This window comes from Sciurus carolinensis, chromosome 6 (assembly GCF_902686445.1).
Source record: "Sciurus carolinensis chromosome 6, mSciCar1.2, whole genome shotgun sequence".
NCBI classification, from domain to species: Eukaryota; Metazoa; Chordata; class Mammalia; order Rodentia; family Sciuridae; genus Sciurus; species Sciurus carolinensis.
This window is the reverse complement of record NC_062218.1, coordinates 30635855-30659984: the sequence shown is the minus strand read 5'-3', so window position 1 is coordinate 30659984 and position 24130 is coordinate 30635855. Positions and strand designations below refer to the sequence as shown.

General features: G+C 36.0%; 1 protein-coding gene across 5 annotated transcripts in view; it reads right to left on the bottom strand.

Annotated features, from left to right (window-relative positions):
* Spef2 (sperm flagellar 2) overlaps positions 1-24130 on the bottom strand; it is a 194810-nt gene that overhangs the window by 105943 nt on the left and 64737 nt on the right. For all 5 annotated transcript variants that reach the window (XR_007109151.1, XM_047556225.1, XM_047556222.1 and 2 more), the window contains 6 exons: positions 10043-10262; positions 8656-8810; positions 7089-7164; positions 5411-5472; positions 3391-3494; positions 174-430 (listed from right to left, as the gene is read on the bottom strand). Coding sequence is in view for 4 of the 5 variants with exons in the window: in XM_047556225.1 (XP_047412181.1) it covers positions 174-430; positions 3391-3494; positions 5411-5472; positions 7089-7164; positions 8656-8810; positions 10043-10262 (874 nt within the window). In the remaining variant the exon portion in view is untranslated. The remainder of the gene's footprint in view (positions 1-173; positions 431-3390; positions 3495-5410; positions 5473-7088; positions 7165-8655; positions 8811-10042; positions 10263-24130) is intronic.

The window sequence follows — 24130 nt, the reverse complement described above, 5'->3', positions numbered from 1 at the left end:
CAGTGGGAAGGAGGAGAAGAGGGGAAGAGGAAGTACCAAGGACTAAAATGAAGCAAGTTATATCCCATGTCTGTATGATTATGTCAATGAATCCCAATATAATGTTTAACTATGATTCACTAATAAAAATGTTTTAAAAAGAGTGTAAAAAATAAGAAAGCTATCTGACTTACCTATAATATCATTCTTGCGACTTAGTGAGAAAGTATCTGAAATATCTAATAATATGACAAAATCAAAGGCAGAAGTGGGAGAAGTTACTTCCTTGGAAGCTGTAGGATCAACAGCCAGTGTGGATATTTGTGTTTTCTTTGCCTCCTTTTCTATGAGGTTTCTGTTGTAGCCTGTGAGAGCTTCCTCCAGAAGCTGTGCTTGGTTGAATGTCATTGGAAAACCATCAAGGATCCAGCCTTGATTTACAGGTATCTCACTAGATTGAAACAGAATAATGCATTAACAGTTTGATAGACACAAGTACTTGGCAAATAATAATAAAATGATCCTTGTTTTTTCTTTCAATTCCACAATAACCTCCTACTGCAAGGATTTCATTACTTTACAGTTAAAAGATTAGGTTTACTTATGTGTAGTATCACTCCCTTGCTTAAAATCCTTCTATGGGACCCTGCCGCCCTCCAAGTCAACTCCAGAGGCCTTAACATGGTACTTAGAACCAACTGGCCACAACTTAACTTCTAAATGACTTCCTATCTTTCACAGTTTTGAATATTTACTTAAACATACTCATCTCCTCACTGTTATGTGTGAATTGCATTTTCTAGCTTATGTTCATAGAATGTTCTGCTATGGCACCTCAGTATTCTATCTGTATAATGGGTGACAACATTCCTCACAGGATGGTTGTGAGGATGAGCTGAAAGCATTCATTTAATAAACCTAGCACAGGGTTCAGCACATACTGGCTATTTTGTGTTGCCAATCTGGAGCATTCTTCCTACCCCTCCCGCTCCTGCTTGGTCACAACAGCCTGATTTCAACTCCTTTAACTCTCATTCATTTCCCCATACAAGAAAAATATTCTCAACTTAGAAAAATTCAAGTGAGTTTTTTTTTTTTTTTTAATTTCAATTAGATTGTAAGTTACTGAAGGATAAGAAGCATTTCCTGGATTTTTCCACTCAGTACAATGTCTTCTATAGAGAATTCTAAGAATCATTACTTCAGTTTGCAATTGGAAAATAATGCGAAAATGGCATTGACTTCAACTTTCTTCTTCTAAAACCCTAAATTATACAAAATTGAGATTTTGGCCTTTGAATTAAAAGGTATGGTTTCATTTCATTCTCTGTTAGAACTCATACTGAATAGTAGAATCCCCTTTTCAGAGGTTTCTAATTCTGCTTTGGTGCCTGTAGGTGATCCTTCTGACCATTTGGTGAGGAAGAAGTGTAAAAACACTTCATTACTTGTTCAGAGGCATAAAACTACAAATAACCCCCAATCCAGTGATTCTTGCACAGTATCAAACTTCCTTCAAGTTACCACCTGCTCCCCAATTAGGTAATGAAGAACAGGAAAAGACTGAATTTTACTATTCCAGAGTGTGGTGAAGCATTTTGCATTGATTGAATTTATTGATGCATGGCCTATGATGAAGAGGAGAATTTCCTTGAGTACCTTTCCAGAACCAGGGTTCTCACCATCTTAGGAGCCTCCTCAGAGAGAGGAGGAGGTCAGAGCCACACCATTTCAGTTGTGGAGTGGGGATACAAGATGCTGGGGCGTCAGGAGACCAGGGCTTTGGCTCACGCTGCATCACTAGTCAGATGCATAACTGGAACAACTTGGTCCCTTTCATCACTGGGCTAAATCACAGGATTTCAAACTAGTGCCCATCCTCTAGAGGTGCTGCCAGGGCAGTGGGATGGTGGTGGTGGTGGAGGGCAATGGAATCGTGGCAATGGGGTGTAGGTCCTCCAGTTCTACTGAAGCCAAAGTGAAGATCTGTTTTATGTTTGAAGCTTTTCATTTCCATTTTTTTCTTTGAACAGAAAGTTCCCTGGGTAAAATTATACCAGTTTTAAGACATTTTTTTTTTTTTTTTTTTTTTTTTGCAAGGGAGGGATGCGGGATGCAGGTACCAGAGATTGAACCCAGGGGCACTTAACCACTGAGCTATATCCCCCAGCCCTTTTTATTTTGAGACAGGTTTTGCTAAGTTGCTTAGGGCCTTGCTAAGTTGCTGAGGCTGGCTTTGAACTTGCAATACTCCTGCTTCAGCCTCCCAAATCACTGGGATTACAGGTGTGTGCCACTGTGCCCAGCTAAGATATCTTACACAACTATTAGAATGCTTTAAGCTTTGACAGCAGCCCTATTGTCCGATTTCTAGATAAATCATGTCTGAAGCAACTTAAATCTTCAATGTAGCCTTTGAAGAAAACACTAAGGAAGAATTTATTCCAAGCACATAGTAAACCTTCTCTAATATCTCCTTTCTTGTTTGTCTTTTTTTTGGGGGGGGCACTGGAGATTGAACTCAGGGACACTTGACCACTGAGTCACATCCCCAGCCCCATCTTGAGCTGCTTAGCACCTCACTATTGCTGTTGCTGACTTTGAACTTGAGCTCCTCTTGCCTCATCTTCCAGAGTGACTGGGATTACAGGTGTGTGCCTCTGTGCCAGGCCCTTGTTTGTCTTAAGGCTTCCCACATAGCACAACTTACTGATTCTATTTCCTCACCACTCTAAGCTCTCCAACTCGTTCACAGGAACCTACTGAACTTTTTTCCATCCTGCATGACCTCATTTATTTATATGGATCATCTAAATTCCAATGGCTTCTTTTAATTTCTCCTTTTTCTGTTTTAACAAAGGAAGGCTGAAGAGAAGTCTTCCTTCTTGGAAAAGGAGTACAGAGAATCCAAATTGACAGACTACTTTGACTTTCTTTTTCTTTATCCTCTCCCACATGGCATCTCTGTGCACACAGAGAACAATGTGGATATTCTTGCCAGTGCCCCCACTAATGTCCTGCCTGGTACTGTCCAGTTTTCCATCCCTGGCCCAGTTCCTAACCTCTCTTCCTGAAACACAAAATGAGGAAGTGCAGTTGCCTGTGGCTACACAGTTATAATCTCCTCTCTCCATAGTTTGTCCCATGGCTTTTTCAATAATCCATCTCCTTGAATTCCCCAAAGGTAATTGAATCTGACCTATATTTACATTTAGGTGAAAGAAGTCAAGGTTAGTGAGGGGAGGAAGAGAAACTAGGCATGCAAATCTATGTAAATTTATATTACTGTAAATTTGAATATCACTAGATATTAAAAACAAAAATCCACATTACTATATTATTCTTGATATATCTTTGTGCAATAAAGAAAATATTTAATAGATACAAGAGAAAAAGAAAAGCAATACATACTTAATAGCATTTACCATGATATTAACCAGTAATTTGTCTGGAATGCTCTTTCCTTTTTTCAGCAACTGCTCTGATTTTTCACCAAGCTGAGCTCGCACAGAAAGCTGTGAAAAGAAACAATGAATGGAAAAATACAGCTAATTTAAAAGTCAGATTCAAAATGTTTGGAAGAAAAAGCACTTAAATGGTCATGCTTCCTGAGGAAGACTGAGCATTTAGCACAATTCTGGAGTCAGGGAAGCATTTAAGGATCATTTGTACATAGAATATGAGACTCTCCTTTCGGGGTTCCCTCCCTTCCAACATCTTCCTCTTTAGTATTCAGCTGCTCTGGCATCCTGAACATCATTCTCCAATACTTTCAATCAGAAGGGTAGAGCTTTCTGAGCAAGCTCTAGTCATTCATGCCATGCAAGGGGTTGTGCCATGCATAGTGGGTATGCCCTCGGGAAATCTGCATTTACACAGCTCTTGCTTAGCATAGCTCTCTTTCACTGCCTGGTTTTTGCTGCTTGCTTGTTGGCTGCTTTGCTTTTTCTGTTTCCCTTTGACCTGAACATTATTTTCTTTTATATTTTGTAAAGCATATACAATTATTATTTGTAGGAGGATTAGTTATGTGGTATCACTGAAACAGGGGCTTCTCTAGAGTCTATTCTTAACTCAGTCACCAGAATCAGTATTTTATATGATATTATATCTCTCTCAACACCCTTTCATGCCAAATAGCACAACAATTCTCTGGAAAGCCCTATCTTGGGCCTTCTCACTCATCTCTCACTTCATCCCTAACTACTCTCTTGCCCTGGTGGCCAGACACCTTCCTGCCTAAGGGCTGTAGTTCACTGCCCACCAATTCATTGTGCCTGGAATGCTTCCCCAGTTCCAGTTGGTCAGTTCTCTCACCTCTTTCCATTTGCTTGGATCTCTTTATATCAAGGAGACCCTCCTCATTTAAAGTAGTGCCCTTCCCTCTGTCCCTTGCCCTATGGTTTGTGCTCCTGATGCCCCTTACTCTATCCTACCCTGGTGTCCTCTTGATACTTACTGCCATCTAACGTAATATGTGGTCTCTTTACTTATCATTTGTGGTTTATTTATGACTTATGGTTATTTATCTCCCTATCTTAGAATGTGGACTTCATAAGGGCAGGGAACTCTGTCCTTTTTGTTCACAGATGTGTCCTGAATAATTGAAAGAGTGCACAGAAAAAAGTGTGCTCTTTGAATTGAATTGAATATGAAATTTGGAGTATTTGTAAATATATAAATATAATTACAAAAATAAATTCTGTTTTTCTGCTAATTCTTATTGTGAATACACAGAATAAAAAGTTTAACTCTCCCTTTTATTGTTTTTTCTAAACCCATTTACCATCCTATCATCATGTTTATAGTTTGGTATACACCTCCTCCAATTTTTTCTACCTTTAATAAGTTTTGAAATCTAAAATACTATGTTTTTTTTATAATTAAATACATAATAAAAGTAATCAAAGGTAATAAAAATGAAGAAAGGGAACTCCTAGTTGATTAATCAGGTCATTCTATTTTATGATAAAAATGCTTCCATATATAGAAAAGTAATTCTATTTATTGAAATATAAGCTCCCATTAGAAACAATGTTGAGTGAATTATTGTCTACATTTTGGGGAAGATTAATAAAAAGTTTGTGGACTCATCAATAATGCTAAGGATAAATTCTGGAAAAATCCCTTAAAAATAAAGAGTGCAAGAGGAAAGTAAGACATAAATTAAGTGCTAAAGGAAATACCCCAAAATAAATTTTCATAAGACTAAAATTTAAAGAAGTACATGTATACTTTTTACCTGGCAAAACTGAATAGAAATTTCTACTGCTGTATAAAGAATAATTATAATATAAACTTTTAATCAGATTTAACTTTAAATCAAAGAGGAGAACATTACTAGTTCATTCCATTTGAAAATACACTAAAAGACCAAGAATTATGACACATTTTAATACACTAGTAGTCAAAATTAGATTATGATACTTACTGTTGAGAAAGTATCACTTGACTTGACCTCTGCAGCATTTGGTGTATTATTAGTATTGGTGCCTGGCAATAGAACAGTAGTAAGAACAAACTTCTAGAATTTACATCTAATAACCATGTGAGTATTTGAGCCCCTGTGGTTTTGAATTCAAGTACTAACAGAGGCAGCTATGCCTCATATACACAGCATGGCTTTGCTTTCATTTCAAATTCATTTGTCCCAGCATCCCAGATGTGATATTTGACCAATGTTCTATTTATAGAATGGCTTGTATACGTAAAAGATTCTATATTACCCAATGTCTTATTTTTGTAGATAATCTATTTTTTCTTAAAGGTAATAAGGGATATGTCAGTTCTAGATAGATATGTCTAGATTATGATTTCCAACCTATTTTAATAGAACTGTATTAATTTTATTGAGATACTTGCAGAATTGAAAACTTAGGGCTTAAGATTCTTTTCTTCCTTCCTTCTTTCTTTCCTTCTTTCTTCTATGACTGGGGCTCATAACAATATCACTAGAAATACTTTAACACAATTTGAGTTCTCTTTTCAGAAAACAAGTCAAGTTTCTTTTAAAACTTTGTAAAAATGCTAATTCAGTGCACTTTTTATTTTCCTGGATTATCATGTTATAGGTAATAAACACATTTACAAGCAGACAACTCTAGAAGTTACAAGGGGTTTTAGTTCAATTTTATTTAAAAAATTTTCAGTTTTATAGCTCATTGGCCTTCAAATAAAATATATCATAAACTATCTATTGCAGTTTTAAAAATCAATTAAAATTACCTAGCAAATAAAATAGTTGGTGTGTTGCTCAGTGGTACAGCTTTGGCCAGCACAGGTGAGGTCCTGGGTTCTATCCCCAGCACCACAAAGAAATGTTTTGTTAAAAAAAGAAGTAAAATAACTGGAAGAAGGAACTGATAATATTCTTTTAAAAATGGAAAAACTACCCGCTGTGGGGCAGTTGCATGCTCATACATAGTAAGTCTATGCAGTGTTCAGTGGAGGCAGCAACAACGACAACATAGAAGGATCCAAGTTTTATGCTAGAATCTGAGGAAACCATTGAATATGGCAAAGCTTTCTCTAGCACAGATAGAAAAGAGAATAAACTTGTTTTCCTTCAATGGTTCTTGAACGGATCTGAAAGACTTTTGTCCAGATCCCAAGGGAAATAACTTTTGTTAGGATTGAGAAGCTTGGTTCTGTGATTCTATCCAAGGCAGAGAATACGATTAGTGTTTTTTAAAACAACCACTGTCCATGTGGGTTGAAAGGACCAGAATCTGCAGCCTTCCTGAATACTGTGCAAAGCAGCACACACAGCGTACCACAACAGAACTCACACACAGATCTGAGAAGAAACAGCTGAGATGCCAGGAAGTGTAAAAATGATGGGTGCTGGCTGTTTGCATAACAGCTGCAAAATTGAGCAACCATTTGAAGGCATGTAAAAGGATTCTGTTGTAATTTTCATCTTTATCATCAGTTGTACATCAGGGCTACCTTGGTCTCGACATGGACAGCATGGACCACATAGACAACTATGCAAATCTCCTCATGTCTCTTTCCCTGAAAGCACGTTTGTGCTCATACACATGGGCTCTTACTGTTTGGCTATGTCTCTCTAATATAAATGTGGATGGGTGTTTGGATAGCTTACTTACTGGGTACATCTTCACCTTTTGTTTTTGGTGATTCTTCAACTGAAACTGGTCCAGTTGAAAACACATTTTGTGAATCCTTCAAGAAGAAAACGCATACACACAGGGAGAGATTTTAATTGTTATAGTTTCATAATCTTCCTGATTTTATTTCTTTAAGAGTCGAGAATATAGTAATTTATCTATAACATTAATGATATTAAAGGGGATTGAAGTCTCATTTCTAAATGATGACTTCTAGAAACAAATACAATTTGATAATTGCACATTTAGAAACAAACAATAACCTATGACAAGATCTGTCTTCTGAATTCAATTTTTATGTAAAATACAGTGACTGCTGTTTTGAAAATAAATTGGAACCAGAGAAAAAAGTAGAATTTATGGAAAACTATCTTAAAAAAGTAATCCTATAGGTGTTAGTCATAGTCATTCATAGGAAAATAAACATAAAAGTGTATATTATCTATTGCTATATTAATTAACATTGAAATAGTACCACAACATGGAAGAACTAGCCTTACAATGAAGCAAACGTCTCACAGTTATTTTCAGAATTCATGGTTAAGTGTTATTTATTTTGCAGCCTAAGAAAAGATCTGGATTAGACTCTTTGCTAGTATGAATAATTGCCAAGACAGTATGAGATAGGGGAAAGAGCACAGGATTGAGAATCCAGAACCCAATGACAGAGGAGCCATTCTCAAGCCTGACCCTGAACAACTGAGTTCATGGTTTGGGTTTCTACTGTCTCCTCTATAAAATAAGGGTATGGGACCACATCAGTGATTCTCAAAGTGGGACTGCATTCTTTTCTCTCTACCAACTCCCAAGAATGTTGATGTAATGAAGAAATGAAATACAATGCTGATGGGCATGTGATGCAGTAAAACACAAGGAGAGCACACCCCATCCCTACCTGAAACCGAGGTCTACTAGTCTAGGTCAGGAGTTGGCATACTGTACCTGTGGACCAATTAATCCAGCTGACATTTTAATGGGATTCTTGGACAACACTCAAGCAGCCTAGCACTGTGAACCTAGCAACCGTGTTAGGTGTCTGTCTACCCTGTCTCCACAGGGCTCACACACCTACCTTGTGCATTGCCAAAGCCAGCAATGGTCTTCATCTATGTGTTGGAGACACTGATGTTGGCAAATGCCAGGTACTGAGTGGTAGGACCCTAGTCTGGGATTTAGGAACTTTTTGAGTTTCCCCCAAACACTCATATATCACTCTCTTAATCCCCATAAGTCAGTCTCTCCCTGCCCCCACCTACAGGCCAGTGACTCCTTTGGGGAATGTATCCAGCTTACAGACACTGGGCACCAAGTGAGCCCACCCCTGTGGATGGTCTATCCACTGCGGGGGCGGGCAAGATTTCTCCCCTTCATTTTATAAATACTCATATAATATCCTCAATTTTGTCTCTTTGCCCACAAAACCTCGAATACTTACTCTCTGGGAACTTTACTGAAAAGAACTCTGGTCTAGAAGATCTTTAGAGTTCCATTCACCTTCATAGCTCTAGTGTGCTAGGTGCAGAAAGGAAACTAACATCACACTTGCCTGGTTTTCTTTATTGTCATTCTGAGGAATGGGTGGAGACTTTTCTCCATCTTCTCTCTGAATTGGTTGGGCCTCCACAGCTTTTTCATTGTCATAAAATGCTTGGATAGCTTCTTGGACAAGAGTATCAATAGAAAGTACCTGAATAGGAAAGTCTAACGTACAAAAGATAATTTTATCAAGAGTTTTTAACATGGGAACTTGATATCATTGCTCTTGTGTTCTAGCTTCACCTCATAATACTGCCTTTAGGCTTCTAGAACTGTCATTTTGATTAAACTTCTCTTTTATTCTGGCAAATTCACATAAAATAAAATTAAGCATTTTGGAGAATCCTCAGAAAACTTGGAATGGACCCACCTTTTGATCCAGTTATCCCACTCCTCGGTTTATACCCAAAGAACCTAAAATCAGCAAACTACAGTCACACAGCCACATCAATGTTTATAGCAGCTCAATTCACAATAGCTAGATTGTGGAACCAAACTAGATACCCTTCAATAGATGAATGGATAAAGAAACTCTGGTATATATACATAATGAAATACTATTCAGCCATAAAGAAGAATAATATTATGGCATTTGCAAATAAATGGATGGAATTGGAGAATATCATACTAAGTGAAATAAGTCAAGCCCAAAAAACCAAAGGCCTAATGTTTTCCCTGGTAAGTGGAGGATGATATATAATGGAGGTGGGGGTGGGGAATGAGAGAAGAATGGGGGAACTTTAGAATATGTAGAAGGAAATGAGAGGGAGGGGGGTATGAAAAATGGTGGAATGAGACAGACATTATTGCCCTATGTACATGTATGATTACATGAATGGTATGAATCTGCATTGTGTACAAACATAGAAATGAAATGTGCCCCATTTGTGTGCAATGAATCAAAATGCAGTCTATAAAAAATTAAAAGCTAAATAAAAAAAATTAAGCATTTTAAAGGGTACAACTCAGTGGCATTTAGACATCCATAATGTTGCACAACCATCACAACTATCTTGTTACAGAAAATTTCCATCAACTCAGTACCTAATGGCAACTACTAATTCAGTTTCTGTCTTTATAGATTTGCCTATTCTGTATATTTCATATAAATGGAATCATACATTATGTGGCTTTTTGTGTCTGGCCTATTTTACTAAGCATAATGTTATAAAGATTTGTCTACATTGTAGCATGTTGTCAGTACTTCATTCATCTTTATGAGTGAAAAACTATGGCCTGGATAATGAATTATGTGATCACACTATTATAAAACTTTTGATGACAGATTTTCCAACGTATTAGCAGAGCTTCATGTATGTTTTCTACAGACATGAACATTTGTAACTACACTCAGTATAAATGGAACCCAGTAAGGATGGAGGAAAAAGGAATCCTACCTTTCTGTAGAGACTTTAGAGTAGCAGTTTTTCCACTAAGTGTTTTCCCCAACAAACATCCCTTAATAGCAAATGAAGGCAACTCAGTTTCTGTTGGTTCCATTTGAGGAGGAAGAGATTTTTCTACCAATCTGTGAAGCACATGGCCCAATATGGAGTTGTTGGAGGGTGGTAATTTATCAACCATTTCTTCTGGTAAGGCCCACTCTCCAACCATGTTCTGCAAAAAGAATGAATTGTTATGATTTTAAGAGATACAGCCATAAAGGTGGAATTTAAGCATAGAAGAACTTTAAATATCAAAAGTAGATCTGAACTGCAGCAAATAAAATCTAATCAATACTTTAATTATATTACTTAAAAATAATAATAATAATACCATCATAATAGTATAAAAACGAGCCTCCTACATAAAAGGAAAAAAGCTTAGATTATGAAAATAGGCATTTTGAGTTGATATATTTTAATCTAGGTTGAACATTCAGACACATACTATCATCTATAAACAGATAAAAGAGAGTATGTAATAGTTTATATGTTATGTCGAGTACTAAGCTTGTTTTAAAATAAGAAAGAAAAGATAAATAATTTTTATAGCCAATAGAGTTTTCTCTAAGTTACTATGTTTGATTCCCACTTTCTTCAGGTTTCTTACTGAAATGATCAATTAGAGAGAGAGGGGAAAAAAACTGCACAGATTACATTCTCTGACAAGCATATAACAAAACTAGAAATTGATTTTACAAAGATAAGTGAAGTATAAGTATTTAAAATTAAAAACATTCTTTTTGAGTAATTCTGTTAAAGAAGAAATTAAAACTATAATGTGCAGGAAGAACATTAAAACAATAGATTTATTTAAAATGTGAGATGTGCTCAAACTATCCTCAGGAGAAATTGTATAGGCCTTAGACAAAAGCACCTCATTTTAAAATTAACAGAAGGAAAATAAATGCTCTAAGAATGGAATGAGGGAACAATTTTGTTTGGAACAAAAGTGATTTTAAAATAACCAAAAGAAACTAAGGAAGAAGAGTATAAAAATAAAATGGAAATTAATAAATTAAAGAGTAAAACTACTGAGATGCTTTATGGATAAACATCTAAAACATCCATATGAATCATGGTAGTGAACTTATGACTAATTTGGCAAAAGGTGAAGAATAGCAAGAGTCAAGGTTGCAACAGGAAAGAAGATAGCAACAGATTTTAAGGAGATAAAAGATAAGAAAATATTATTTACAAGTATATTGTAAAAATTTGAACTTGTTACTATAAAGTAACAAAGGCTAGTCTAAGAAAGTTTCAATTATTAAAATTAATTTAAATGGAACCTTTGAAAAAATAAAAGCTTTGAGAGAAATGGAAAAGCTGTTAGAGAACTCCGTTTAAACTTGAGGACTCTAATGGTCTATAGGAGAATTTTCATTTCTTAATTGAGTACAAATTTAAATGTTTAAAACCTTATAGAGTACAGAAGAAGATACAAAGCTCTCTGATGCATTTGGATAACTGATAAAACTAACAGCCAAAACAAAAACCCGAGCTAAATTCACCCAAAGATATCTTGCAAAACTCATACATACAAAGTTAAAGTAGACCCTTAGTAATGAAGTCAACACTTAGTAATGGACCATAGATACTGATTGGCATTGCACAGTTTCTATGCATTGTGTACTTCTGTCTTCATGAATTATCTCAAATGATTCTCACACACCTCTCGCATAAGTAATTCTTTTTGATTTTGTCAAAGAAAATTCTGAGTATTTTAGAGACCAAGTTAAAGGCAGAACTTAGATTTCAACCTAGGCAGTCAGATTGCAGAACTGTGCTCACAACCTGTATGCTATATTAAAGTTGTCTCACCATGAATGAATAATTCCATGAATACAAGATTAAATATCAGAAAACCTATTATGTTAATATATTATTATTTTTTAAAAGCATATGATTATTCTAACCAAGAGGATCTGAGAAAATTCAAATTTCATTTTTTATTAAAAAAATAAAAACATGATTTAAAAAAACAATCTGTTATGGTTTGGATGTGAGGTGTCCCCCAAAAGCTCACAGGTAAGACAATGCAGGAAGGTTCAGAGGAGAAATGACTGTGTTGTAAGACTCTTAATCCAATCAGTGAATTAATCCCTGATGGGACTAATTGAAGTGGTAGGGTGTAGGTGGAGGAGGTTGGAATTGGGGTGTGGCTTTGGGGTATATATTTTGTATCTGGAGAGTGGAGACTCTCTCTCTCTCTCTGCTTCCTGATCACTGTGATGTGAGCAGCCTCCCTCTGCCATGCTCTTTGGCCATGATGTTCAGCCTCACTTTGAGCAGGGAGGAATGGAGCCAACCTTCTATGGACTTAGACCTCTGAAACTGTGAGCCCTCAAATACACCTTTCTTCCTCTATAATTGTGCTGGTCAGATCATTTAGTCACAAAGCAGCAAAAAATCTGACTAAAGCACACCCTAATCTCTTAGAAAGCTATGAATTGAAGATGATTTTCCTAACATTCTCTGCACCGATATGTAATGCTAAACTAAAGGGGCTGCACCTTTTGCCATTGAGGACAGGAACAAGAAAATGACGCTCAGCATTAACACCATTAGTCACTCTTCTGGAAGTTCTAGCCAGTGCAACAAATCAAGAAAAAGAATCAGCAGTTCTATCCCTACAGGCAGTGGTGGCTGATGCAGAATGGAGTTCTTGTGCAGAGTGGTGGCTGCAACTTGAACTGCTAGTGCTCAAGGGTAGAGATGAAGTCACAGTTCTCTGATCTGCCCTTGCTGGCAAATATATATGCACACATTTTTTGTGGTACTAGCAATTGAACACAGGGCCTTGTGCTTGCTCAGCAGGTGCTCTGCATCTGAGCTATACCACCAGGTTTTTAAAAAAAATTTTGAATCAGGGTCTCACTAAGTTGTGACTCTGGAACTTTAGATTCTCCAGCCTCAGCCTCACAAGTAGCTGAGATTACAGGTGTGAACAGCCATGCTCAGCCTATTTAGGCTATTACTGACAATATTCCTAAAATTATAGAATGTCATGTATAAATAAACATAGGTCTAACATGTCTATGCTCTTGCATTTTTAAAAATCAGCATCCTTCTTCTTCTTCTTCTTCTTTTTTTTTTTTTTTGGTATCAGGATTGAACCCAAGGGCATTTGATCAGTGAGTCATATCCCCATCCCTTGCTTTTAAATTTTAAGACAGGGTCTCACTAAGTTGCTGAGACTGGTCTCAAACTTATGATCCTCCTGCCTCAGTTTCCAGAGTCACTGGGATTACAGGTGTGCACTACCATGGCCAGTCTCAGTATTTTTTCATACACAATAAATAAATAAATAAATAAATAAATAAATAAATAAACACTTGTACAAAATATAAGTTGTTAACTTTGGTAAGTGCTGTGGATGGCTTGTCTGCTTTGGTCCCAGAATTTCTGTCACTACAACATGAGAGATAAGGAAATACTCTTTGAAGAAAACAAAACAGTATTCATAATGTTTTTCCTTAAAACTGGTAGAACTTTTTCAACTGTAAGTATAATTACATTGGAACTGACATTTCTATACAAATGACCCTTTATTTAAAAATTAAACTATTTTGTTTTAATTGGACATGACATTTTCTGTGCAAAATAATTATTTGCATTCATCAAAATTAAACATTGAGGGAATTTGCATATTTTATTGCATTATAATTGATTACTTGCCTCTACTTTCATTGACTGGAATTGTTTATACTTCTAATTAGACAAATGATAATTATTATGCAATAGGGCCAGTCAGAAATGAAACAAATAAGAAAACAGAACCTAAGGTTCAAATTCCAAGACCAAGTCAAAGTGCAAGTTGCCAATGTTGTAATGATTCTGAGCTTTGCAGTCATTCAACTGTTTCCAAAGGAAGAAATCTTAGATTTAAATCAGATGATTTGGGTTCCCATAATGATTCCACTACCTGTGGAATCATCGTCAATTTTTTATCTTTGGAGCATCATAGAAATAGCATATCTCAGAGGATTATTGTAAAGACTGATGAAATAAATGCTGTGTAAGTAGCCTATGTGACCACTGACTATAAACACTTAAGAAGTGCTTGGGGCCACACAGGAGGGGTATCAGCACCCCCATTTCTTGCCCAATGGAAAAAAAAAACACATTCTGTTGCACCCCAGTCAGAAAAGCTTGCTTCTTCAGAAAGGATCATGATTAAGCTCTCTTCTGTTCCTGCATCAGTTATAGATTGTGGCCAAACACAATGGAACAGAACGTTGACTGTGAAGAGAACAGAATGTTGAGGTTAGGGAAAGAACTGGAGCCTGACCTGTGGGGGTAAGCAGACACAGGATTTGATGGGACGCACTGAGCAGAGGCACCTTAAAATACAGCCGATGGTGGTTCTAAGCCGAGACCAAGGATGAAGCCTGCCGTGAATATTCAAAGAGGATGGAACAAGGAGATCAGAAGAACTGGACAAAGAGAAATTCAGACTAAACTAAAGATTGCTAGTTTCATTACAATCAGCTAAGGAGATTTTACCACTTAATTTGCAGAGAAGAATGAGAAATTTCTACCAGATTTCTACTTTATGTGCTTGTTTTTATGTAGAAACAATTACTTACATATAATTTGTGTGTGTGTGTGTTTCTTCATTCCTTCAGATAAAGTTTTAAACAGATCTGACTACTAGCTTCAAGACTAATGCATCCAGTGGGCAATACCAGATAAATAGCACCTCGTATGAAATATTGCTTTAACAAGATGCTTTTTAGTATAGATGGGCTACATGTGTTCACTTGATTTATGTAAATTGTCACGTATATTTAGGAAATAGTTATTGTCTTTATTTTATTATTAACATTTTATAGTGCCTGTATAAATATCATCAGTTTGCATTTTTGAGAGAGTGTAAGGGTAAAACTCAAGGTCTGTCTCTCCCTGTGTGTTCCTGTCTACTTATATACAGATCATGAAATTAGAGGACAGCATGAAGAGTCTGCTCTTATTTAAAGTCACAATGTATTAACTAGTACTATTTTTATTTACTTGCACTGAACTTTCTAGAATCTGAATTTTGAATCCTTGGGCCCCTAGCATTCATCATTCTTACCATATTCTCATATGACTTGGTCCTCCCACTCTGCTGCCCAACCTGGATCCAGTGGACACACATACCTCCCTATGTCTTGAGGAACAATGCATACCTAGACTTCTGATTCTGGTTATTTCCAGTCTGTCATACCCTTTTGGTTTCCTCTGGTCACATATGTTAATATCTTTGGTCTTATGAACCATCTTGAATATTTATGAACGACATCTGCTTGAAAGCAAATGTGTTTAAATGTTGGCTGAGGTGCAAACTTCAAGGCAAACCAAAGATCTTCCATGTGTCCTTTGATTCCCTCCTCTTTGTAGAAGCGCCAAGGTGACTGGATGCTGCTGCTGGTAGGGCTGCATGGTTTTCTCAATGAATTCTGCTTCTGTCTCTCCATAATAACTACTCAAAGGACAAAAGCCATGTGTACGTCATTCTCATTGTTTATCACTCCTAAACTTCCAAGTTGGGAATGAAACTTTTTCATCCATCATTTCAAAGGAGGAGGGACATGGTTTACTTATATCAACTTAAATAAAGAGACTCTGGGTCTCAGTAGCTATTAGTCTGTCCATAAAATCTCAGAATGCCACTAGCACAACATTCAACAAGCAAGCAACATTGAATTGTGCCAATGATTCCTAGTAGTGACATTCAAATGTGGCTTTTGTAATGTGGTGGTGCTAGTCTGAATACACATGATCCAGTTTTTTTTTTTTTCCCATAGATGGTAGAACTGACCAACATCTGCATAGACTGATATGTCCCAGGTGCTCCCAGTTTGGCAGACTCTTGACAACCCACAATTCAAGTATTGAAATGAAGGACAAGGCAAGTGCCTCTTCCCTGAAAAGAGAGAAAGGATCTTCTAGGAATACAACTCAAATGCTTTTTGACAGCTGATAATTTCCTTGGGTTTTCCTGAAATGCAATCTTTTTACCTATACTTGATTAAAAAAAAAAAAAAAAAAAAAAACCAGACAAATTATCTTGCCTCAGTGGAAAATGAGCTTAGGACAAAAGTAATAGACTAATTTCAAGAAACTCTACTAGTAGTAACCCCACAAAATGAGTCCTTTTAGAATAGAGCCAATGCACTACAACTCTATCATAGCAGGTTGCCATCATTGTGTGACTGGCTTTCTCTTGGCACATCACTGCACTAGGTGAGGAAGAGATGAGTCTGTGATACCTGAATTAAATACTTAGAGGAGCAGACTCAAGGATTGATGTAGACATTAGTATTCCTCAAATTCCAGGAACCATTATAGTTAGGCTCATTGGGTTAACACTTTATTCAAGACTTCTAGATTATCCTCTTGCCAAACTCCTTAACTCCATTTTTTTTTTTTTTTTTTTTTTGGGTCTGGTCCCACATAAACACTCCTTGAGCTGTCTAGCTCTTTTGGAGAATTACTACTGAACTGCATCTTCTAAAACACTGGATTTAATTTTTTTTTAACCAGGACACTCCATAAGAAATGCATTCTACACTATGACCTGGTGTTCAGAGGTATAGATAAAGCAGAAAAAATAACTTAACCTCACTACTTGTGATAGACTTTATTTCCTATTTATTGAATTGCATTTTATTTATATTATTTGTTGTGTTTTTATATTTTAGAAAATAAACACTGGTTGTGAACCATTTATAATTTGCTTTCAACCCACTGTTTTAAACTTAATTAATAAAGATACTTTATTGGGGAAGACACCAGGAACCCTCAGTTCTTACTGTACATCTATAATCACCATTATTGGTTCCTTTCTTACATATCTACAGAAGGAGAGTAAATCTCTCATTTTATACCGCTTAAGTCAGAGTTACAGAGTAGGTACTTATTTACCAAAATTTGTTTCTAAAACAGTATATTATCTATCACAATTGATTATAAATAATTTGAAAATCCAGGTCATTCAAAATTTTCAATTTTATTTGTGTGTTTAGATCTTATAGTTTGCTTATTTTATAGTACTTTATAATACTTTTTTTGAAAAAAAATTCTTGAATATTTCCATAATATAAATCCTGAATTATCAAATAATATATCAATTAAGATTATTAAAATGTAATAAAAATTAAAAGTTATTAGAAAATAGACCAATTAATAGTTAAATTGAAGCCAAAGAAAAAATATTACTGAGTGGGAGACAGATAATTTGTTACAAAGTCTAAATACCTTGAGCAAAAATTATCTTAACAAGGCATAGCACAATTGCTCACTTATAACATTCTAACTCACTGGACAATCTACGTATTTTCTCTTGAAAATTTTTAGACATAACATTGATCTCTTCAGAAGTTCATGAGGAGAGAGGTAACTCTTACTAAGGTCACCTAAAATACACTCCCTGATCTTAGTTTGGATTACATATTTGGAATCAATGAAATCATGGAGAAAGAACAAAAACAGGAGAGGATGAGTTCATAGTTTACAGGATGAGATCAGTTTTGAGATAATATCTTTAAGTCAGTTGATATTTCCTCATACTTTACAGATCAATTCAATCTCATCCCTTCTACGGTGCCTCTTTGAGCACCCACTCTTACCCATACTTAGGAAAAGAAATGTTTTTTCTCTCATCCTAATTAAACTGTGAGCACTGGGAATAAAGGATCTCTTTATTAATAAACTTTATATCTCCAATACCTAGAACAGTTCTGGCACAAATAGGCACTCAATAAAAATGGACTGATTGCTTAAATCAATCAAAAGTATAGTTTCAATATATGTGAATTGAGTAAATGAGTGAATACATAGATGTTGAATTTTAGTAATTTTGGTTAATGATAAACAAAATTTAATTCTTCAAATAGAATAAATGGACACAATTCAACACCCAAACTAGGAATGAGATCAGTGTCATCCTCACAGATAAAAGTTGGCCAGAATCCATATCTAATGTATGGAATTACCTAACACAGGACACATCTTCAGCAGTGAATTAAATTAAGTATGTGACTTTAAGTAAGTATCTCCACTAAATTTAGGAGTTCCTTTCATATATCATCAAAACATCTCACTTAAAATGTAATAAATGAAAAATAATTTGTAAGTCTGTAAATTCTTAGGAAACTCTGCCAGAGACTTAACAGGGAGAAGAGAGAGTTATAACATGTGAATTAAAGTATTTAAGTTTTCTGAACTTTCTCATAGAGAAGATGGATGATGAGTCTTAAGACTCTTTTAAAGGTGGAAATACTTCCAAATCAGTTAAAACAAATAAATAACATCACTTATGGAAAAAAAAAAACCTCTAAAATATTGACTGTATTCATGTTACCAAAAACCACAAGGCTGTAACTACCTTCCCAGAGTGAGTCCATGTGTGGGAAAAGGAGACCTATCACACTTGGACATGGGTAGTGATGGATCAGAGATGGCCAGGAATTCAAATAGGTTGAAAGATGAAAGACAACAGAAGAGTAAGCATGAAAGAAGTCCTGTCTAAAATGATCAGGAGTTGGAAAGGTCTGAGAGTCCCAGTGCCTGGGCTGAGTTCAAGGTCCTGGATAAGGGAAGAACAGCCTGTGGAAGTGGAGAGGAAAGATCTGTCCTAAGGCCAAAGTTGTTTGTGACCTGGGTAATTTCATGTTCCTAACCAGATATTTGTTTTGGGTGTTCTAGACTAGTTTGATCCAACTGTGTTCCAGATAACTGGAAGATAATACAAATGAGCTGCAGACAGTCCAGCTCTGTTTGGGGCAATTGCCCAGGGTCTCCTCCCTTTGCTTCCAAGACTTTGAGTCCTGATTTTCTCCATTTCTGCCTACCTTCTAACCTGCTGACTTCATTTTCATTTTCTAGACTGGTTTTCATCCAGTCTTGGTTTTGATCTTTGGCCTGCTCAAAGGATTTGTCTTGATCCTGCTTCTGCCTCTTTCTGTTTCTAGCCACTTCAAATAAACTGTCTTGACCATTTTGGTTTCAGCTCTAAGCATTCAACCCCTGGAACTAGATTTCCTAGTTGACCTTTGCCTGGGTCTGTCCTGGTTTCCTACCAAAGGGAATCAAATATTATATAAGTATGCCTATCACAATGGCACACATAGTGGCAATATTCCAATTACTGTGCTTGGGAAATTTGGCACTCAGAAAAAAGTCATACTCTACAGGGAAGTAGTCAAGTAAAAGTTCATTAGTTTTTAGTCCCTCTATTCTTTGTTGTCTCTTCCCAGGCTTTCTTTCCTCCAACCAAAAAATTCTCCAAAATACGGAGAGAAATGGGAAGAACTTCCTGTATTTGTAATTCACATTTAAAAATTCATGATGATTACCAGAATTCTCAGGAGAAATAGAAAGGGTCATTATATATCTTGCCTGACTCTTGTAATCTGACAGCCCCCACAGAGTTTCTTGAACACTATATAGGACCTGTTTGATAGCCAAGTTTCAATGAAAAAGACTGATACCACATGCACTGCTTTTGACAAAGAGGCAAAGAGGAGAGGGTAATTAACTGAGGTGCAACTGGATTCTGAATTCTCTCCTAGGAACCAGTATGCAAGGGACTGTAATGGGGTCCAATTTCAAGAAAGTCTCAGAACAACCTTAAAAAATGTACTGATCCTGGAGTTGGGGTCATGGCTCAGTAGTAGAGTGATTGCCTAGCACGTGTGAAGCATTGAGTTCGATCCTCAACAACAAAAATACATAATAAAAAGTTATTATAAAAAAATGAACTGATCCTATTTGCAACCTTGTTCAGTCACTTGACTTCAGGTCAGCTCAGAGTTTGGACAGCTACCTGGGCACATCTTCCTGCCAGATAGTTTGGTTTTCATATTCCAGAGGAACCAGGGGGTCAAAGTATTCATACCTCAGTGACATTGGTAGTGTGGGTGTACCTTTAAAAAAAGGTTGTATCTATTGCCCAGAAAACTAAACATATTCCAAGGCAATGAGGTAAAGGACTTAGTTAGCTCTTTTTCACCTGCTATCTGGATCCTCCCTGATGAGGAGATTGTTCGGACTAGAAGAGAATTATGGGTAGGCAATACCTTTCCTATCTATCTATCCCATGGTTGATTCTAGCTCAGGAAATCTAAAATACTGGTCTTGATTCAATAGTGGCTATTGTTTGCTTCTGTTCCAACAGCAACCTTCTTCAATCTGCCATGATGTAATAGTATGGAAACAGCGATGTTTAATTTCAGTTCATTACAAAAGAAGATCCAGGACAAGGGTCTTCATATTTCTTGTTTTTGGAGGAAAATTTTAACTGAGCATGGTCAATTACCCCGCATGTGATGAAGATCATTGTAAAGGCCTACAGGCCTATAATTAAAGGAGCCTTGTATCTTGCTATGCAATGCAGTCACTCTACCTTGTAACTTTAGAAGTTCAGAAAGCTCGACACTTGTGAGGAGTGGCAGATTTCCTTTTCTAAAATTGTGAGCTACAATGTACTTATATATCAGGCAGCCAGAATCACTGGGCTGATTATGACCTGGATTACAAGACTAAGCCACTCTGAGAGATCATTGATCTTGAAAACTTAATATTTCAGTACAACTGAAATTTAGAGACAAATCTAATGCAAACAGTGGGTGGTAAGGGCTTCTGCCTAGTACTCTGATTCCACATGTGTTCAAAGTGGGTCACTCAGGAGATCAGTGTAAGAGTGGATTCAATGCAAAGAAGCTGGCTCCTATAGTTGACAAAGTATGTAAAGGACAAACCAGAAAATCAGTGGGAGAGATCCCAGGGAAACCTTGACCATCCCTCTATCTTGCGTAGTTCTAGATATGAGGGAGCCTGAAAGAGGGTTATTCTTCTTAATTTATGTGATCAAGAGCAAATAGAGAGCTCATTGTATTATTCATATCAGTCTTTTAGGACCCCTGTCTTGGACTCTCTCATTTCCTGTTCCATTCCACTTCTATATAGGTGCCAATTCTTTGGCCTTGTATACCATTTCCCATTTCTGGTCTAATTCTTTGAACTTGATATCTTCATTAAACTATTTCTAGTATGGTTCCCTAATGTACCTTGCTTATCTCCAATCTAATCACTTGAAGCCAATACCTTTCCCTGATCCAAGCTCTCCTCCTGTTTTCTCTACCCCACAAAAGTAAGTTCCCAGATCTCTACCAATCTACTCCATCCCTCTGAAATCCTTAGCCCATAACAGTTAGGGAATATCCTTGTTTCTTGGAAACCATGGGCCTAGGACAGCTATCGATTCCTTTGACACTAATAATCTGATATTCTGTAAGTTAAAATCACTGTACTTAGTTACCATGGGCATATCGATGACTCTTCCAACAAGGTTTAGTCTAAAACGGCCGTCAGATAGCCTTACAATTACTGAATTTGAGGAGTTGGAGAAAAAACTCCAAGCAAATAGATAAAATTGCATTTGTGAAATGCATAACCATAAAAACAAAACTGGAATGACAGTGGGAATATTGCCTTATGTGCTTAATTTCTTTCCTGGTTCTTTTCCATTTTGGAGACTGATCATGATTCTTATATCTTGGATATGTTTGTATTTTAGCAGGTGCTGAGATCTTAATGCAAAGGAGTGGTACTGTGAGCCATTCAGTACAATGGCAGGCAGAATTTTTATAGTAGAATGACCTCACAGAACATCTCAGCTCTTGTCATGTATGCTGCTACTTCTCCGTACTCAAAAAGTCATGTTTTATTGCCTATCTGAAAATAAAATGTAAAACATTGTTTTCTTTCAGAGTCCTCCAGTGTTTTACAATGAAACTCTACATTTATGTTTAAAGTTAATGATTAAACTGGAATCATCAGTGTGATGATTTAGAAAATAAATGAGATAAATTTTCAGCAGTTACATATGATGTATACATAGGCAAAATAAATCTGATTTTATGCCAATTTCTGGTACAGTATTTTAAAATTTTAAGTATGATAGCTTACTCTAACAGAGCATGGGTTCCTAAAAGCATGAGTTTAAAACTGAGTGATGCCAGTTCTTCAGGGATGGTATGTCTGGACACCAATAAAGTATGTTAGGAAAGTAAACTTCTTGAAGACTAATTTCTAAGTTATGCATTTACTTGAAACAATAAAGATCTGGAGTGAATTTTTCAATAGCAAATATGAACAACTATTTCCATTGGATAATCCAGAATGCACTACCCTTCTGTCTCCTGCTATAGGTTATTTAAGCCAGATAATATATTTTTAAGTTGAAAGTTCTATTTTGAATTTTTATGCAAGAATATTCATGACAAGTTCTTGAAGAGACAAAAAATTCTAAAATTGGAGAATTTAGAATAACTTACGGTACATCCTAAAATCTGTACATGGTGTATGACTTTTATGTGATTAAAAGGAACACAGTGTGTAAATATATATCAGAAATCTAAGGTAAGTTTCATTTCTAGAAAAACAGAAAATGCTCTACACAAAAATAAACTGCATTGCCAGACGTTCACAAACTCCTAATTTAAGTTTACAATTTCCTGCAAAAGAAACACCAGATGCTTCAGGATGTGGGTAAGACAAGCATGTTCCTGTGGTAACCATTTCCCAAGCAAGAAAAGCAGTTAAAAAGACAAATCTTTGCTAAGCTAGCCCAATTGGTCTCCAAACTCATGAGAACAACAAGCACAGATAAGCTGTTGAAGAAATAACAGAAAAAAGTTCCATAATCAGCAAAATCTGCCCAATAGTCATAAAAAGTCTCTCAACAAAGATAAGCCTAGGACTGGATAGACTCACTGAGCATCAAAGCATCACAGAGGAATTAACAATATTCCTCAAACTGTTCTATAAAATAGAAGGGAAAAGAACACTTTCAAACTGTCTAGTCAGTGTTACATTGATATCAAAACCTAATAAAGGCATGGCAAAAAAGAAAACTATAAGCTAATATCCTTGATGAACAAAGGTGCAAAAATTGTCAATAAAATACTTGCAAATCAAATTTAACAACACTTTAAAAAGATCATATACAATCAAGTTGGTTCCATTCTGGAGATGAGCTGATGTTTCAACATAAACAAATCAATACACACAATACAAAGAATAAATAGAACTGAGGACAAAACACACATGGTCATCTCAACAGATGAAAAAGAAGCAATTAATAGGATTCAACAGCCCTTCATAATAAAAGTCCTGAATAAATTACGTATGAAAGGATTGTACCTCAACATAATAATGTCTATATACAGCAAATCTTAACCAATATCATACTGAGTGGGGAAAAACTAAAAGTATTTTCTCTAAAATCAGGGATGAGATGAGAGTGTTTACTCTTGCTACTCTTATTCAATATAGTACTTGAAATTTTAGCCTATGCAATTAGGCAAGAGAAAGAAATAAAAGGGATACAAATAGGAAAGGAAGGAGTCAAATTATCCTGTTTGTAGATGATATACTTATGTACTTAGAAAACTGAAAGTCTCCACTGAAAGAGGTAGAACTGACACTTCAGAAAAGTAGTAGAATACAAAGTCAACATACAAAAATAATTAAATCTTATAGACACCAATAATAATCTTGCTGAGAAAATCAGAAAAACAATACAATTCATGATAGCCTCAAAAACAAACTAAAACCCCCTCAAACATAGGAATAAGCTAAACTAAAGAGGTCAAAGAACTTTACAATTAAAATTATAAAACACTGAAGAAAAAACATAAAGACACTGGAGGATAGAAAGACCTCCTATGCTCATGGATTGGGAGAATTAATGTTTTTTTTAAGAGGCCACACTACCAAAATCAACCTACTGATTCAATGCAATCAATATACCAATATTATTTGTCACAGAACTACAAAAAGAAAATCCTAAAATGTACATGGAATCACAAAAAAGCCCAAATAACCAAAGCAATCCTGAGCAAAAGAGCACAGCTGAAAGCATCAGAATACCTTAGTTCAAAATCCAGAGCCATAGTTAAAAACAGAAAACAAAACCAGCATAGTATTAGCATAAAAACAAGCACATAGAACATAGGGCCCAGATATCACCATCTGATCCTCAACAAAGGTGCA